The sequence below is a fragment of the Meriones unguiculatus genome, chromosome 17 (genome assembly GCF_030254825.1).
Source record: "Meriones unguiculatus strain TT.TT164.6M chromosome 17, Bangor_MerUng_6.1, whole genome shotgun sequence".
NCBI classification, from domain to species: domain Eukaryota; kingdom Metazoa; phylum Chordata; class Mammalia; order Rodentia; family Muridae; genus Meriones; species Meriones unguiculatus.
The window spans coordinates 60,757,003-60,776,769 of record NC_083364.1 but is presented as its reverse complement, the minus strand read 5'-3'; the positions used below and the strand labels follow the sequence as shown (position 1 = coordinate 60,776,769).

The 19,767-nt window shown below is 38.2% G+C and overlaps 1 protein-coding gene across 1 annotated transcript; it reads left to right on the top strand.

Moving 5' to 3' along the window:
• Nucleotides 1-14,411: 14,411 nt before the first annotated feature.
• On the top strand, nucleotides 14,412-15,555 carry LOC110540851 (olfactory receptor 5K1). Its single transcript, XM_021627640.2, has one exon. The coding sequence runs from the start codon at nucleotides 14,514-14,516 to the stop codon at nucleotides 15,477-15,479; it is 966 nt and encodes a 321-aa protein (XP_021483315.1). The 5' UTR covers nucleotides 14,412-14,513; the 3' UTR covers nucleotides 15,480-15,555.
• The last annotated feature ends 4,212 nt before the right edge of the window (nucleotides 15,556-19,767 follow it).

The following is a 19,767-nucleotide window of genomic DNA, read 5'->3' as shown; positions in this document are numbered from 1 at the left end:
CTTAAAGCACTGAATGAAATAAAAGAAACAGAGTTGAAGGAGCTAAAACAAAAACAGGAAAGTACAATCAGACAGGTGAAGGAAGTAAACAAAACAACTCAAGAACTGAAGATAGAATTGGAAAAATTAAAGAAAACACAAATGGAGGAAATACTGGAGAGGAAGAATCTAGGGAAGAAAACAGGAACTACAGAGGTAAGCATAACCAACAGACTAAAAGAGATGGAAGAAAGAATCTCAGGTGTAGAAGATACAATGGAAGAAATCAATGTATCTGTCAAAAAAAAATGTTAAATCCAAAAAATTCCTGACACAGACCATCCAAGAAATCCAAGACAATATGAAAAAACAAAACCTAAGAATAATAGGTATAGAGGAAAAAGAAGACTCCCTTCTCCAAGGCCCAGAAAATATGTTCAACAAAATCATTGAAGAAAATTTCCCCAAGTTAAAGGAGAGGCCAATTAGAATACATGAGGCCTACAGAACACCCAACAAATTTGACCAGAAAAGAAAATCCTCCCGCCACATAATAATCAAAACAGTAAGTATACAGAACAAAGAAAAAATACTAAAAGCTGCAAGGGAAAAAGGCCAAGTAACATATAATGGCAAACCCATTAGAATCACAGCTGACATTTCAACAGAGACTATGAAAGCCAGAAGGGCCTGGACGGATATCATGCAGACCCTAAGAGAACACAGATGTCAGCCCAGGCTACTATACCCCGCAAAACTCTCAGTCCTCATAGATGGAGAAAACAAGATATTCAATGACAAAAACAAATTTCAACAATACCTACACACAAATCCAGCATTACAGAAAACACTGGAAGGGAAAATACAACCCCCAAAATTAGCTTCTTTCAAGAAAACAAAGGAAATAATTAACCTTACTACAGTAAAACAAAAAGCAACCAAGCACACAACCTGATGACCACAGCCAACATCAAAATCAAGGGATCTAACATCCACTGGTCATTAATCTCTCTCAACATCAATGGACTCAACTCTCCAATAAAAAGACACAGATTAACAGAATGGATACGTAAACAAAACCCATCAATCTGTTGCATACAAGAAACACACCTAAGACACAAAGATAGACATTACCTGAGGGTAAAGGGTTGGAAGACGACTTTCCAAGCAAACGGACCCAAGAAGAAAGCAGGAGTAGCCATTCTAATATTTGATAAAATAGACTTTCAACCAAAATTAATAAAAAGAGATGGGTAAGGACACTTCATACTCATCAAAGTAAAATTCCACCAGGAAGATATCACAATCCTGAACATCTATGCCCCAAATACAAGGGCACCCACATTTGTGAAAGAAACATTGATAAAATTTAAACCACATATGGATCCCCACACATTAATAGTGGGAGACTTCAACACCCCACTCTCAACAAAGGACAGGTCAACAAAACAGAAACTACACAAAGAAACAATGTCTCTGACAGAGGTCATGAATCAAATGGACCTAACAGACGTTTACAGAACCTTACACCCAAACACAAAAGAATTTACCTTCTTCTCAGCACCACATGGAACGTTCTCCAAAATAGACCATATAGTGGGTCACAAAGCAAGCCTCAACAGATACAAGAAGATTGAAATAATCCCTTGTATCTTGTCTGATCACCATGGAATAAAGCTGGACCTCAACAATAAGAGAAATAGCAAAAAGCCTACACACACATGGAAACTGAACAACTTGTTACTAAATGACAGCTGGGTCAGGGAAGAAATAAAGAAAGAAATTAAAGTCTTTCTAGAAATCAATGAAAATGAAGACACAACATACCCTAACTTGTGGGACACAATGAAAGCAGTGCTAAGAGGAAAGTTCATAGCACTAAGTGCCTTAAAGAAGAAATTCGAGACAGCTCATTCAAGCAACTTAATGGCTCACTTAAAAACCCTAGAAAAAGAAGAAGCAGACATACCAAGAAGGAGTAGACAGCTGGAAATAATCAAACACAGGGCTGAAATCAATCAATTGGAAACAAATAAAACAATTCAAAGAATCAATGAAACCAAGGGCTGGTTCTTTGAGAAAATCAACAAGATTGACAAACCCTTAGCCAAGCTAACTAAAAGGCAAAGAGACACCACACAAATCAACAAAATCAGAAATGAAAAGGGGGACATAACTACAGACACTGAGGAAATCCAAACAATCGTTAGGACTTACCTCAAAAGTCTATATGCCACAAAATTTGAAAATCTAAATGAAATGGACAATTTTCTTGATCGATTTGACTTACCAAAGCTGAATCAGGACCAGGTAAATTAACTAAATAGTCCTATCTTCCCCAAAGAAATAGAAATGGTCATCAAAAGTCTCCCAACCAAAAAAAGCCCAGGACCAGATGGCTTCAGCGCAGAATTCTACCAGACCTTCAAAGAAGAGCTAACACCAATTCTCTTCAAAATATTCCACAAAATAGAAACAGAAGGAACATTACCAAACTCATTCTATGAAGCCACAGTCACCTTGGTACCTAAACCTCACAAAGACTCAACAAAGAAAGAGAATTTCAGGCCAATCTCCCTTATGAACATTGATGCAAAAATACTTAACAAAATACTTGCAAACCGAATCCAAGAACACATAAAAGATATTATCCATTATGACCAAGTAGACTTCATCCCAGGTATGCAGGGGTGGTTCAATATACGGAAATCCATCAATGTGATCCACCATATTAACAAACTGAAAGAAAAAAAACACATGATAATCTCCCTAGATGCTGAAAAAGCATTTGACAAAATCCAACATCCATTCATGTTTAAAGTATTGGAGAGATCAGGGATACAAGGCACATATCTAAACATAGTAAAGGCGATATACAGCAAGCCTATAGCCAACATCAAACTGAACGGAGAGAAACTTAAAGCAATCCCACTGAAATCAGGGACAAGACAAGGCTGCCCACTCTATCCATATCTCTTCAACATAGTTCTGGAAGTCCTTGCTAGAGCAATAAGACAGTTGAAGGAGATCAAGGAGATACAGATTGGAAAAGAAGAAGTCAAATTATCACTATTTGCAGATGATATGATAGTATACATGAGTAACCCCAAAAACTCTACCAGCGAACTCCTACAGCTGATAAACACCTTCAGCAAAGTGGCTGGATACAAAATTAACTCAAAAAAATCAGTAGCACTCCTGTATACAAAAGGCAAAAGGGATGAGAAAGAAAGTAGGGAAACAACACCCTTCACAATAGCCACAAATGACATAAAGTACCTTGGTGTAACCCTAACCAAGCAAGTCAAAGACTTGTATGAAAAACATTTCAAGTCTCTGAAGAAAGAATTAGAAGAAGATATCAGAAGGTGGAAAGATCTCCCATGCTCATGGCTTGGCAGGATTAACATAGTAAAAATGGCCATCTTACCAAAAGCAATCTACAGATTTAATGCAATTCCCATCAAATTGCCAACACAATTCTTTACAGACCTGGAAAGAAAAATTCTCAGCTCTGTATGGAATAACAAGAAACCCAGAATTACTAAAACAATCCTCTACAATAAAAGATCTTCTGGAGGTATCTCCATCCCTGATCTCAAGTTGTACTATAGAGCAACAGTTATAAAAACTGCATGGTACTGGCATAGAAACAGAATGGTGGATCAATGGAACCGAACAGAAGACCCAGAAATAAACCCACACACTTATGGACACCTGATCTTTGACAAAGATGCCAAAACCATACAATGGAAAAAAGGTAGCATCTTCAACAAATGGTGCTGGTCCAACTGGATGTCTACATGTAGAAAAATGAAAATAGATTCATGCTTATCACCCTGCACAAAACTGATGTCCAAGTGGATCAAAGACCTCAACATAAAACCAGACACATTAAATCGGCTAGAAAAAAAAAGTGGGGAATACCCTAGAACTCATTGGTACAGGAGAGAACTTCCTGAACAGAACACCAACAGCACAGGCTCTGAGAGCAACAATCAATAAATGGGACCTCATGAAACTGAAAAGCTTCTGTAAAGCAAAGGATACTGTCATCAAAACAAAGCAACTGCCTACAGATTGGGAAAGAATCTTCACTAACCCTTTATCTGACAGAGGACTCATATCCAGTATATATAAAGAACTAAAGAAACTGAAAAGCAGCAAACCAAGTAATCCACTTAAAAAATGGGAAACAGAGCTAAACAGAGAACTCTCTGTAGAGGAATATCGAATGGCAGAGAAGCATTTAAAGAAATGTTCAACCTCATTAGCCATTAGGGAAATGCAAATCAAAACAACCCTGAGATTTCACCTTACACCCATCAGAATGGCCAAGATGAAAAACTCAAGTGACAACACATGCTGGAGAGGTTGTGGAGAAAGGGGAACCCTCCTCCACTGCTGGTGGGAATGTAAACTTGTACAACCACTCTGGAAATCAATCTGGCACTTTCTCAGACAACTAGGAATAGCGCTTCCTCAAGATCCAGCCATACCACTCCTGGGCATATATCCAAAAGAGGCTTAAGTACACGAAAAGGACATTTGCTCAACCATGCTTGTAGCTGCTTTATTTGTAATAGCCAGAAGCTGGAAACAACCCAGATGCCCCTCAACTGAAGAATGGATGCAGAAATTGTGGTACATCTACACAATGGAGTATTACTCAGCAATGAAAAGTAAGGAAATTATGAAATTTGCAGGTAAATGGTGGGACCTGGAAAGGATCTCCTGAGTGAGTTGTCCCAGAAGCAAAAAGACACACACGGTATATACTCACTCATATAAACATACAACATAGGATAAACCCACTAAAATCGGTACATCTAAACAAACTAAGCAAAAGAGAGGACCCTAACTAAAACGCTCAATCCCCATCCTGAAAGGCAAAGAGGATGGACATTAGAAGAAGAAGAAAACAGGAAACAACCTAGGAACCTGCCACAGAAGGCATCTGAAAGCCTCTGCCCTGCAGACTATCAAAACAGATGCTGAGCCTGATGGCCAACTCGCAGGCAGAGTGAATGGAATTTTATGTAAGAACTGGGAAATACAAGAGTTGGAGAGGACAGGAACTCCACAAGGAGAGCAACAGAACAAGAAAATTTGAACACAGGAAACTTCCTAGAGACTCATACTCCAACCAAGGACTATTCATGGAGATAACCTACAACCCCTGCACAGATGTAGCCCATGGCAGTTTAGTGTCTAAGTGGCTTACATAGTGATGGGAAGAGGGACTGCCTCTGACATAATCTGATTGGCCTGCTCTTTGATCACCTCCCCTTGAGGGGGGAACAGCCTTACCAGGCCACAGAAGAAGACAATGCAGCCATTACTGATGTGATCTGATAGGCTAAGATCAGAAGGAAGGAAAGGAGGACCTCCCCTATCAGTGGACGTGGGGAGGAACATGCATGCAGAAAGGGGAGGGAGGGTGGGAACGGGAGGGGAGGAGGGAGGGGCTAATGGGGGGATACAAAATGAATAAAGTGTAAAAAAAAAATTATGAAGACAGCCATTCTACCAGAGGTAATTCACATATTTATAATACAAATCAAAATTACCATGGAATTTTTCACAGAAATATAAAAAAATATTTTTTAAACTATCATAAGCTTCATACGGAAACACAAAAGACCCCAGACAACCAAACACTCCTAAGCAAATGTAAACTTAGTATGGAAACTTTACCATACCAGATTTCAAGTTATATTGTGAAGCTATAGCAGTAAAGCAGCATGGTAGTGGCTTAAAAACTTGCTCAAGGACATGTCTCTTCTTTGTACCCTGGCCACAAAATGAGTAATTTGTTCTACTATACACATCTGCCACCACATGCTATAACACCACAGTCCTGAATTAAAAATATCAACCACTCATGAAATGAAATCTCCCAACCATGAGCCAAAATAAACTTCTATACTTGAAAAGGTGATTATTGAGAGGATGACATAAACTCCAATGTTTATCTCCATTTTAGGATCAGGCCTGACTTTAAAAGAAAAGTCATCAGTCCCACAAATTAGGCCATAGGTAACCAATTCCAGAAATAAGACCATAAAATCCCTTACCACAAGAGCAGCCTGGAAATAACCACAAGAAATGGGAAAATATCTTGTCTCAGGATGGGGGGGTATCTGTGCTGGGCAGCCTTACCTCATCCTGTAGTTAAACGTTCATGGCACAGAAATGCAGCCTGGATGCAAGCCAATTAAGAATCCACCCTTGTAACTTCCCCAGCACCCACCAATGAGGTTTTAGATTGCCTAATTCTTGCTAGAATTCTCTTGGTTTCCTATAAAAAGGCCTTTGAGCCTTTGTCTAGGGTTGCAATTTTATAAAACAATTTGACTCCTTGTTATGCCCAATTCATGAGACTTCCAAAAGACCACCAGGAATTGACTCCGATGCAAAACACATGAGAGATTATTGGATAGAGCTCGAGCCTGGGTTGTAAAACTTCCTGTGGAAGCAGGAGAGGAATGCAGCAGGGTGGTCTTGGGGAATGGGGTTTTTAAATGGAAAAACCACAAGCAACAGGTTATATGCCTTGCTGTTATAAGATTAGGAAAAGGAAATTTACTTTTGAAATGATTGGTTTACTTTAGGCTCCAAGACCATAAACGGTTCTATCCTGGCTATCTGGGCCATTTTCCTACCAACTGTATCTCTAGCGGGCAGGAAAAGAACCCTACAGGTTCCTTACAGGTGTCTGGACATGTCTCCACCTGGCTGGCCTTTGTTCAGGCTTGTGCCTTAAGCCTTAAACCAATACCCCAAAAAACTGATTTTTAATTCTTTGGTCTCTCAACCTAAATGCAGGTTTTTGAGAAATAAAACACTTGCCAATTGCATATGTGAGTGGTGGTCTCCATGCAGCAATTTCGGGCTTAACAATTATTTCAGGTACTTATAATAGTGATGATCAGCTCACTACCCCACCAATTAAGCAAACAACAACAACAAAAAAGGTATACATTGGCATTAGAGGACAACACTAAATGTTGGGAGAGAAGGAGCAAGGACTGAGGTATAGCAAGGCTTTCCAGGATCCAGCTTTAAGTTATATTAATTAAGACACTGAGACATTTAGTTTAAGGCTGTTGGCCTTTTGCTGGGGCAGTGTCTCAGCTAGCTATGAACTTAACCCGACTTTTCCAGCACTGTCTCTCTACGTGGTTCTCATTGCCTACACCTCCCTGCTCCATTCCATCTCCCTTGTATCTCCTTAACCTCTGTCAGCCTGTAAGTACCACCCAGACTTCCTGCCCCATTTCTGGCAGCTGAATCTTTATTATGCAAAGCCCCATTCTTTTTGCCACCTTCCCCACAGAAGCTTGCCTTACTTTTAAAGGCAGGTAATGGAAAGCAGTTGAGTTACACAAGCACCATTTGTGGAAGATGCTGTCTTTTTTACTTTGTAAGGTTTTGGGCATCTTTGTCAAAAACCAAGTATCTGTAGGTGTGTGGGTTTATTTCCAGATCTTCTATTCGATTCCATCGATCCACCATTCTGTTTCAATGCCAATACCATGCAGTTTTTATTACTGTTGCTCTATAGTACAGCTTGAGGACAGGGACGGAGATACTCCAGAAGATCTTTTATTGTGCTGGTTTGTTTTAGCTATTCTGAGTTTTTTCTTTTTCCATATGAAATTGAGAATTGTTCTTTCAGGGTCTGCAAAGAATTGTTGTTGGTATTTTTATGGGAATTGCATTGAATCTGTAGATTGCTTTTGGTAGGATGGCCATTTTCACTATGTTAATTCTACAAATCCATGTGCATGGGAGAGCTTTCCATCTTCTGATATCCTCTTCAATTTCTTTCTTCAGAGACTTGAAGGTTTTTTTTTCAAGCAGGTATTGCTTGGTTAGAGTCACACCAAGTTATTTTATGTTATTAGTAGCTATTATGAAGGGTATAATTTCCCTGATTTCTTTTTCAGCCCTTTTGTCTTTGGTATACAGGAGGGCTTCTGATTTTTTTTTTTTTAGTTGATTTTGTATCTTGCCACTTTGTTGAAGGTGTTAGCTGAAGGAGTTCTCTGGTTGAATTTTTGGGGTCACTCATGTATATTATCATATCATCTGCAAATAGTGATACTTTTATTCCTTACCAATTTGTATCCCCTTGATCTCCTTTAGTTGTCTTATTGCTCTAGCTAGGATTTCAAGTACTATGTTGAAGAGATATGGAGAGAGTGAGCAGCCTTGCCTTGTCCCTGATTTCAGTGGGAATGATTTAAGTTTCTCTCCATTGAGTTTGATGTTCGCTATAGGCTTGTTGTATATTGCCTTTACTATCTTTAGTTATGTGCCTTGTATCTCTGATCTCTCCAAGTCTTTAAACATGAATGTGTGTTGGACTTTTTCAAATGCTTTTTTGGCATCTAAGGAGATGATCATGTGACTTTTCTCCTTCAGTTTATTTATATGGCGGATTACATTGATGGATTTCCATATTTTGAACCACCCTTGCATGACTGGGATGAAGCCTACTTGGTCATGGTGGATGATATATTTTATGTGTTTTTAAATTCGGTTTGCCAGCATTTTATTGAGTATTTTTGCATCAATGTTCATAATAGAGATAGGTCTGAAGTTCTTTTTATTTTTTGCTGGGTCTTTGTGTGGTTTAGGTATCAAGGTGACTGCGGCTTCATATAATGAGTTTTGTAATGTTCCTTCTGTTTCTATTTTGTGGAACAGTTTGAAGAGAATTGGAGTTATCTCTTCTTTGAAGGTCTGGTAGAATTCTGCCCTGAAACCATCTGGCCCTGGGCTTTTTTTTTTTTTTTTTTTTTTTTTTTAAGGGAGACTTTTGGTGACTGCTTCTATTTCCTTGGAAGATATCGGACTATTTAATCTATTTACCTGATCTTGATTTAACTTTGGTAAGTGGAATCGATCAAGAAAATTGTCCATTTCATTTAGATTTTCAAATTTTGTGACATACAGACTTTTGTAGTAAGATCCAATTATTGTTTATATTTCCTCACTGTCTGTCATTATGTCCCCCTTTTCATTTCTGATTTTGTCAGAATCTGGAAACAATCCAGATGTTCCTCAACTGAGAAATGGATACAGAAATTGTGGTACATTTGCACAATGAAATACTACTCAGCAATTAAAAACAAGGAAATCATGAAATTTGCAGGCAAATGGTGGGAACTAGAAAAGATCATCCTGTGTGAGGTATCCCAGAAGCAGAAAGACATGCATGGTATATACTCATTTATAAGTGGATATTAGACATATAACATAGGATAAACATACTAAAATCTGTACACCTAAAGAAGCTAAGCAAGAAGGAGGACCCTGGGTAAGATGATCAATCCTCATTCAGAAAGGCAAATGGGACTGTCATAAGATGGAGAAAACAGGGAACAGGACAGGAGCCTACCACAGAGGGCTTCTGAAAGACTCTACCCAGCAGGTATCAAAGCAGATGCTGAGGTTCATAGCCAAACTTTGGGCAGAGTGCAGGGAATCTTATGAAAGAAGGGGGAGACAGAAAGATGTAGAAGGGACAGGTGCTCCACAAGGAGAGCAAGAGAACCAAAAAATCTGGTGCAAGGGGTCTTTTCTGAGACTGATACTCCAACCAAGGACCATGCATGGAGATAACCTAGAACCCCTGCACTGATGTAGCCCATGGCAACTCAGTCACCAAGTAGGTTCCCTAGTAATAGGAACAGGGACTGTCTTTGACATAAACTCAGTGGCTGGTTCTTTGATCACCTCCCCCTGAGGGGGCTCAGCCTTACTAGGCCACAGAGGAAGACAGTGCAGCCAGTCCTGATGAGACCTGATAGGCTAGGACCAGAGGGAAGGGGAAGAGGACCTCCCCTATCAATGGACTTGGGGAGGGGCATGGGAGATGAGGGAGAGAGGGAGGACTCAGAGGGGAGGAGGAGGGGGCTACAGCTGGGATACAAAGTGAATAAACTGTAATTAATTAAAAAATAAATTAATTTAAAAAAGAAATAGAAAAAAGGGAATAGGATGGGAGCCTACCATAAATGTCCTCTGAATGACTCTACCCAGCAGGGGATCCAAGTAGCTGTGGGGACCCACAGCCAAACTTTGGGCAGACTGTAGGGAGTCCTAAGAAAGAGTGGAGAAATAGAAATACTTAGAGCAGACAGGAGCTCCATAAGAAGACCAACAGAGCCAACAAATCTGGACCCATGGGGGCCTGCAAAGACTGATGCACCAAATGCATGAAGAGGATCTAGACTCCCTACTTAGATGTAGCCTAGGCAGCTCAGTCTCCATGTGGGTTCCCTAGTAAGAGAAGTGCCTGTCTCCAACATGGGCTCTACCCAGAGGAGATGAGGGAAGGGGCTAGAAATGAGATGTAAAAAATAAATCTAAATTTAAAAAAATAAAATAAAACTCAAAAAAATAAATAATGGCACATGAGGAAGTGACATTTACATATCCTGTTAGCCTGTTAGCCTGTTAGCCTGTATTGCAGGCTTCAAATAACAATAAAGAACACACTTTTTTCATAGCCAGAAAATAGAATATTTGTGGCTCATCCCAATAGGAAGGAAAAGGCTTTTAAGATGCTGCTCCTGATTTGTATTTAAATTATTGATTATTTTAGTTGATAAGTAAAAATATTGTGGATGTTATAACTTCAGAGAAGACTCAGAACTTGAATTTTGCCACTTAAAAGAAATAAGAAGAATCCAACCTCTGCTCATTCCCGACTTTCTCCCCTCAGCGGTAACAATCCTAACTGAGTTACAACATTCACTGTGAAATTTTTGCTGCAGGATTTTTTCTCACTTGCTATTTTTAATTCAAAATGGTAAATAGTATAAACTTAATTTCCTTTTTGAGTCTTTTAAATTGGCTTAGAAATAGGTATGTGTCTTATTTGCTAAGTCTCAAAGGATTATATGCAATTACTCTAATTTAGTTTGGATACAGAGTTCAGAAGATTGGGTCTCTCAGGCCATGCTCTGATGTCAATGCCAAGTAAATCAACTTAGAATTATTTTGAACATTTGAATAATTCTCTACCAATGACACACACACACATAGTCTAATAAATAGCCAAGTGAAGAGAGATTTACTGCTGAACCCTCTTTAAAGGCACATCAGACAAATACACAATTTTACAAATCGGGCATCTATACAGTTATCAGAGAAACCCAGGTGAGGACGAATTTTAAATGTACTTTTCTAGAAATATTAGCACCTTGAAACATGTCATTATCTAAGTTAGAGTTTTCTTTTCTTGCGATTTGAATTTCTCAAATTTAAGATGTTGAAGTTCCCTTTCCCACACATCTTTTGTCCAAATAGTAGACAAATAATCACCACTCATTTGTGTCACTTCTGAATTCAAGAGAAGCCAAAATTTACCAAAATGAAAGGGTCTTTTAATACTAATATAATAATACATTTGCAATGCGTTGAGATTGTTCTTAATTTAGTAAAATTCTATTTATTTATTTATTTATTTATTTATTTATTTATTTATTAAATTTTGTTTTTTATATTAATTAGTTTATTTACTTTGTGCTTCCATCTTCCTGAATGGCATTTAATTTTTGTTCAGGGTATTCCATATGTGTAATAAACAAGTTGTATGCAAAAGAACTAATTTTACATCAGGTATTTTTTAATTCTCAATGATATTTGAAAGAGCTTTCTAGCTTATCTTATGATTCTTAGGTGCCAATGTAAATTTTATTTTTTTATTTTTTATTATTTTTTTGCACACCATTGGCTGTTTATTAGTGACATCTTGGCATTTTTTTTCACTTTATTCATTTTGTATCCCCCCATAAGCCCCTCCCTCCTCCCCTCCCGATCCCACCCTCCCTCCCCTTTCTGCATGCATGCCACTCCCCAAGTCCACTGATAGGGGCGGTTCTCCTCTCCTTTCTGATCTTAGTCTATCAGTTCTCATCAAAAGTGGCTGCATTGTCCTCTACCGTGGCCTGGTGTAAATTTTATTTTTATCCATTATTATCAATTTGGAAGTTGGAGAAAATCATATTTGATGAATTCAAGCTGGCACAAAAATATATTTAGTGGAAAACTTATTCAAATCCTAAGTATGAAAAAATCCTAAAATATATATATATATATGTGTGTGTGTGTGTGTGTGTGTGTGTGTGTGTAATATTTCATTCATTCCTTTTCAGTAACGTTCCCAAAGGTTTCATCTTCAAGAAGTCTAAGATTTAAAGGTCAGAAATATTTTTGGCAAATCACAAACTGAAAACTAAAAAACCTTCCTCTGCTTCTGGTGCTGAACTTTGCTGTGCAAAGCATGTGAGTTTAGAGTAGAGCTTTGGTCAGGAACTATCCAAGTCTCTGTTCCAATGGAAATGCCTCATAGGACCAAGTACCCACCTAAAGAAAATGCATAGCACAGAGTAAATCTTAAATCAGTATAATGTAAGCAGGAAGCTATAAAATGCTGTGGATTGCTAATAAGCAGAACCATGCAATCAAGAAATACGATGGTAGGACTAAGGCACAGAAAGACTTAAGTTGACCTCAAAGACACTGTTCCCAGAGAGGAAAGTGGTCTGCATGGCCAGCCTATGTGATTGTGTTTCTCAGTGCTTAGGGAGCACACCAGGGTGTCTCTAAATCATTACTTCTAACTGCCAATGCCATCATCACAGTGAGCATCTGTTCTGCCCTGAGCTCATCCATACTAAAACTCTGATGTACATAAAACATTAGTGTTTCCTCAAAGACTACTATAGACTTGTAAAGTTACAGAATACTGCAGTGATCAGAGTATGACATTTATTTGTTAACAAATGAGGGGTTTTTCCAGATTTTTAGAGTAATGATTACTGTAGAGCTCTTGGAAAAAGGGAAATTAATAATGATGATGATGATGACGATGATGATGATGATAAATTATAATTCTCATTGCATAAGAAAACTAATATTAACATTTGGATTTTTCATGCTATCTTTCAGGCATAGTTATATGTATTTATTTGGAGATTATGATTATACCATATATAAGACTTTGTTTTGTTCTTCCCCTATTTTGTCTATCTTATGACTGAAATAAATATTCTTGGCAGTGATTGTGAAATATACCATCATATGCGTGGTTAACATTTCCTAATTGTGCATACCACTTAGTTGAAATGCAATTCTCACTACTAATAAAATCACAGTGAGAGTCATGACATGTAATAATTTGCTTTCATTTTTATTTCTTTTGATAGATTGTTCACTAATAGTCAAAGGATATAAACATTTTACTCGACATCAGAAGCAGGAGAAGACAGGGAACAGGAGCATACCACAGAGGGCCTCTGAAAAACTCTACTAATCGAGGCATCAAAGCAGTGTTGAGACCCCCAACCAAACGTTAGGCAGAGTACAGGGAATCTTATGAAAGAAGGGGAAGATAGAAAGATCTGGAGGGGACAGGAGCTCTAAAAGGAGACCAACAGAACCAAAACAAACAAACAAACAAACAGTAAACCTGAGCCCTGGGGGTCCAACCAAGGACAATGCATGGAGAGCACCTAAAACCCCTGCATAGATGTAGCCCATAGCAGCTCAGTATCCAAGCGGGTTCCTTAGTAAGGGGAGCAGGGACTTTCTCTGGCATGAACTCAATGGCAGGCTCTCTGATCACCTCCCTTGGGGTCTGGGGGTGCAGTCTTGCCAGGCCACAGAGGAAGACAAGGCAACTGGTCCTGATTAGACTTGAAAGGCTAGGGTCAAATAGAAGAGGAGGTCCCCTATTGGTGGACTATGGGAAGAGCATAGGAGGATAAGAGGGAGGAAGGGTGGGATTGGGAGGAGGCCACAATGGGATACAAAGTGAATAAATTGTAATAAATGATAATAATTAAGAAATTATTTAGCATTAAATTTTGCCTATGTTGTAATATGTCAATGTTTCCACTACTTTATAAGAATGACTAATATTGCATTTTGCATATGCACGAATTGTATCCATTCATTTGCACGTGCACATCTGGATTCTTGCTACCTTCTGGATACTGTGCATAGTACTGCTGCTATCAGTACTGTGACAATGATAGTCTTCTAACAACACCCTTAGCTACTACAAATACAGTCACTGAAGTTGTTCAGAACAATTATATCAGTTATAAAATGATACAGCATTTTATACAACCTGAGAAGTGTTTCATCCTGTTCAGAAATAACTAAAATACAACATACATGAATCCAATGTGAGGTTTTTTTTTCTTGAAAATGTGATGAAATGTTGTTTAATAAATAAATGTGAAAGGACTAACTTAGATAAGAAATGTAGCTTGGGTAGTGAATCCACTTGTCTTCCATGCACAATGCACTGGGTTCAAGCTCTAGCCCTGCAAAGAAAAGAACAATTACACTATGGATCAGCCATGCAAATTCAAGTCCATCTGACTTGCAAAGGCGTTACCCAAGAAGCATCTCCTCCTTTGGACCAAAGAGAGTTTAATGATGTTTACGGCACACAATAAACTTGTGCTTTATTTCCCAACTTTTTTTTTTTTTTCAGAGAATCAGGAATGGTTGAAGAAAATCACACCATGAAATATGAGTTTATCCTCACAGGATTTACAGACCATCCAGAAATGAAGGCCCTTCTGTTTGTGGTATTCTTTGCCATCTATCTGATCACCATGGTAGGAAACATGGGCCTGATGATTCTGATTTCCAAAGAACATTCTCTTCACACCCCAATGTACATCTTTCTGGGCAACCTGGCTCTCGTAGATTCTTGTTGTGCCTGTGCTATTACCCCTAAAATGTTGGGGAGCTTTTTTTCTGAAGACAGAATAATCTCTCTGTATGAATGCATGGCACAATTTTATTTTCTCTGCACTGTTGAAACTGCAGACTGCTTTCTTCTGGCAGCAATGGCCTATGACCGCTATGTGGCCATATGCAACCCACTGCAGTATCACACCATGATGTCCAAGAAGCTCTGCCTTCAGATGACCACAGGAGCCTTCATAGCTGGAAACTTGCATTCCATGATTCATGTGGGGCTACTGTTTAGACTAGCATTCTGTGGGTCTAATCAAATCAACCACTTTTATTGTGACATTCTTCCTTTGTACAGACTCTCCTGTATTGACCCCTATGTCAATGAGCTTGTGCTCTTTGTCTTTTCAGGCTCAATTCAAGTCTTCACAGTAGGTAGTGTCCTCATCTCTTACATTTACATTGTTTTTACAATTTTCCAGATGAAATCGAAAGAGGGAAGGGTCAAAGCCTTCTCCACCTGTGCATCTCACTTTCTTTCTGTTTCACTATTCTACGGATCTCTTTTCTTCATGTATATTAGACCAAATTTGCTTGAAGAAGGTGATAAGGATATACCGGCTGCTATTTTGTTTACAATAGTGGTTCCCTTACTAAACCCTTTCATTTATAGCTTGAGAAATAAGGAAGTAAAGAATGTCTTGCAGAAAATTCTAATGAAAAAAAAAATCTCAAAAAATTTTAAGCACGCATCTGCTATACCTTAAAGACTTGATTCAGCAGAAACTTCACATGAAATTACACAGGGGAAACACTTATAAGGTGTATGTAAAAATGGTAAAGCTTTCAAATTAAGCAGCAGTGTGCCACATGGAAGTATAGTTAGAAGAGTAAATTGGGATGGATCTTAACAGAAAACAGGAAAAAATAAAAAGTAAACTTTGAAATTCAAATACCCAAATAGTCTGCTGCTGGGCTCATGGCCTTTGCTAAAATATAAACTACCATCATGTAAGCATTTATAATCAATTCATTTCAGCAGCTTGAGCATGAGCACTTGGGTAAGCTAAGGTACATTAGAACCTGTAAAATATCACCATATTAAGGCACTGAAAAGCAAAAGCAACAAAATTCTGGCTGGTGAACCTTGAGGAACTGCTCTGATAGCATGTGGTGAATGATACTCTGTTGAACATGGAATCAGTGAGGAAATGGATGCCCTCCATAGAAGTGAATATTAAATGTGTATGTTGGAGTTGTTTTCAGAACAAAGACAACCTAAGAATGTTCATTTTTGAGAGAGGCTGGCTTTAACGTGGTTTTTTTTTTTTTTTTGTGCCCATGTATACATGCATAGTTACAATAAAATGAAATTTTAGAGAATTAAACCTAGTACAAAATTTGAGAAGCTTTGTTGTCAAGTAATTAGGCCAAATCTTTCTGTACCCCTTCATGTGAGATGAAGAAAGGGTCTAAAAATAGAAGTAGTACTTTGTGTAAATTATATGCACACACAAAGAAAGTACTGGGGTAATGAAATCTGCATAGAGATTGTCTTTAAAAATTCTTTTTTATTAAAAATAGAAAATTGTAGAGTAGAGTGGAATCTAATGCTCTTAATGTACCATACCAACATAACCACTTTCCAATTACTCACAACACAGATTTGTTGAGATCTTGCCGTGTGGGATGCAGAAGTGATTAAACATATCAATCTTCTTAACAGAACAATTGTCATTAATTTTGTTACTAACTCTACATCAAAGACGACACATATCAGGTAACACAAAAGTTCTTCCTTCCACCTATACTCTTGATACTCTGAGATCACAGCTAATTTCCCAGAAGCAATTGTGACGGTACAGCAGGCAAGATACCTAGCCACCAGAGGCTGACTTCACAGTAAAGAACCAACATCTTCAGTCTATTGAGAAAATGTATTGGAAAACATTTCTAAAACCCTAAACTCGTGAATGAAAAAATAACACCTTCTGTCTCTTAGGCACTAGGAAAACACATGTAGTAAATTACAATTATACTCATATGTTTCAAGATTTCCTTGGTCATTTGAAATGAAACACATCAATTTAGCATTTATCTAACTCCTACTGTGAACAATGTGTACTACTTATTTTTATAATCTATAATAAAGCTAGAGCGATAAAAGTAGAATAGGGCTAGCATAAAAATAGACACACACCAAAAGCATAGAATACTATCCATAAATAAACCCATTGACTAGTGAGCAATTTATTTTGGCTAAAGGTACCAATAACATACAGTAAGGATACAGTAGTCGTTCAGCAAATAGTATAGAAACCACTGAATATCCACATGAATTCAATTTAAATTCAATCATCATATCATACCACGTACAAAAAAACAAGTACAAATGAGCTAGCTAGTTAGATTTAAGACCTAAAACCTGGAAAGAGAGGTTGGGGGCACAAAGCTGTTACCTCAGGCAACGATTTTTATATAACACCAAAAGTATAGATGTTTTTATGCTTTGGTTTGTTATTTGTTGTTGTTGTTTATCTTTGGGGTGGGGATGGTTGAAGGCTGAGCAGATACAAAGGCAGGGCGAGAGGAGTAGGATTGGGGTGTATTACGTGAAACTCATAAAGAATCAAAAAGTTAAAAAAATGGTTCAGCTGTAGGCAAGCCTGTAGGACATGTTCTTAATTAGTGATGGATGGGGGAGGGCCCAGGCCATTGTGGGTGGTGCCATCCCTAAGCAGGTAATCCTAAATTCTATAAGAAAGCAGGCTGAGCAAGCCTTAAGAAGCAAGCCAGTAGGCTCTTCCTGGCCTCTGCACCAGCTCCTATCTCCAGGTTCCTGCCCAGCTTGAGTTCTTGTCCTAATTTCCTTTGATAATGAACAGTGATATGGAAGTATAAGCCAAATAAACCCTTTCCTCCCTAGGTTGCTTTTTTTTCATGGTATTTCACGGTAACAATAGAAACCCTAACTCAGACAATGCCCAAACCAGCCTGGAAGAATTCTGGGTGTTGTTTGTTGCTGTAGCTGCTGCTGCTAATGTTGTTGTTATTTGGCTTGTTCTTTTGAGTCAGGGTCTCATATAGCCCAAGCTGGCCACAAATTTAGTTGAAGATGGCCTTGTTGAAAATGACTTTGAACTTCTGATCCTCATGTACCTAGCTCCCAAGTATTGCATACAGACCTGTCTTTACTGAACAGTTTTAAATAAACACAATTATTAAGTGAAAAATTAGTAGAACTGAATTAAATTAAAGACTTATGAAAATAAAATTTTAGTTAACAGAGTGAAAAGAAACAAAAACAACTCGATAGTGAGAAAATTAATGCCTTGTGACAAGGTGGGCAATGAACCTGAATAAATACAGCTCAAAAGAAAGCATGCAAGTGTCCAGTAGATGTATTAAAGATGCTTTGCACCAACAGACATCAATCAGAGAAGGAAAAGAAGACAGAAAGGGCTTAAGATGTAGCACCTGTGAGAATAGCTATCATTAAAGGAAAAGAAACAGTAAACTGGCAAGAATGTATGGGGAAGGGGCTTTTTGTATTGACAAGAACATAAATCAATATAGACATTTAAGAAATTAGTGTGGAGGACCCAAAAAATAAAAAATAGATAAACTGATTCCCTGGGAACATGAAGGTCATTCCACCCAGGGAAGCAGGTAGGCTAACAGATCTTCACCTTTCTTTCAACTCCTCCAAATCCACCCCTCACCCAGTCTCATCTCCATCTCTGTAGCAGACTTCCAACTGCAGGTACCTTCCGAACCTGCCCCCATCTGTGGTTGAATATTTATTAAATTTTAGAGGGCTTTTCTATGACCCAGCTGAGACAAAGGCCTACTTATTTATTTAAACAAGTTTTAAGTACAAATAACTAGGCAGGTACAAGTTAAATTAATTTTCTAAGCTAGTCTGGCTACCTCCCAACTACAATTCCAAAGTTACTTGCCAATACGTCACCCAGACTTGGCTGAATCTGCTCCATCAGGCCACATTCTTTCTTTCCATTTTTTCCTTTCTCCTTCCTCTTTCCTCCCTCCCTGGCTTCATGGTCCCTACCTGAGACCCCAAGCCTGGAAACTGAAGCTCCACCTACTTCTCTTCTGCCCAGTTACAGACTGTCCAGCCTTCTTTACTAACCAATCAGAGATAATTGGGGAGTGAAGGTTACACAGCAGAGGCCAATATTTGTGAGAGTGCACTCATCTGAACTGTAACCATATCTTGGGGCCCAGAATTTAGCATTTGTATTCACATACCACCAGACCAACCTTCAACATTTCCCAATTTTTGTCTAAATAAAAAGCCTTTTTTTTACAACAATAAATGACATAAGGTAAGAACAATTATAAAGCAATTATGAAAACTATTATGTAATAATTACATTCCACAATGTCTAGTCCATTTGTATTTGGCAACCTAGGAGAAAGTACTCTACTATCTATTGTATCTTGATGAGCTCAGAGTTCTGTACCCAAATAATCTTCTATTACAGCTTGCATTTAACAACCTAAAAATTCTACTTGGACCTAAACATGTCTTTTTAAAATATTTTTTATGGTGAAGAAAGTGTATATTTAGAATTAGACAGCTGGACTCAGTTTAGATGATCCCAATCTTATCGGCAATATCCAGAGTATTATAATCAGGAGCCGACTGAAAATACATCTTCTTCTCTTTATGAGGCCTTATCAAAGTATTCACTTTGGCCACATCAATGTCATAGAGTTTCTTCATGGCCTGTTTGATCTGGTGCTTGTTAGCCTTAACATTCACAATGAACACAAGAGATAAACTACAACTTCTCCCCAACACTCCATTTTCTGGTCCTCAACTTGGCCTGCATCACCTGAAGCCTGCCAATACCAGAGACAACCAGATGGCTAAAATGGAAATAGAAGCAATAAAGAGAACACAATCTGAGGGAATCCTGGAGCTGGAAAACCTATAAAAGAGAACAGGAACAACTGATACAAGCATCACCAACAAAATACAAGAGATGAAAAAGAGAATCTCAGGCATAGAAGATATGATAGAAAAAAAAT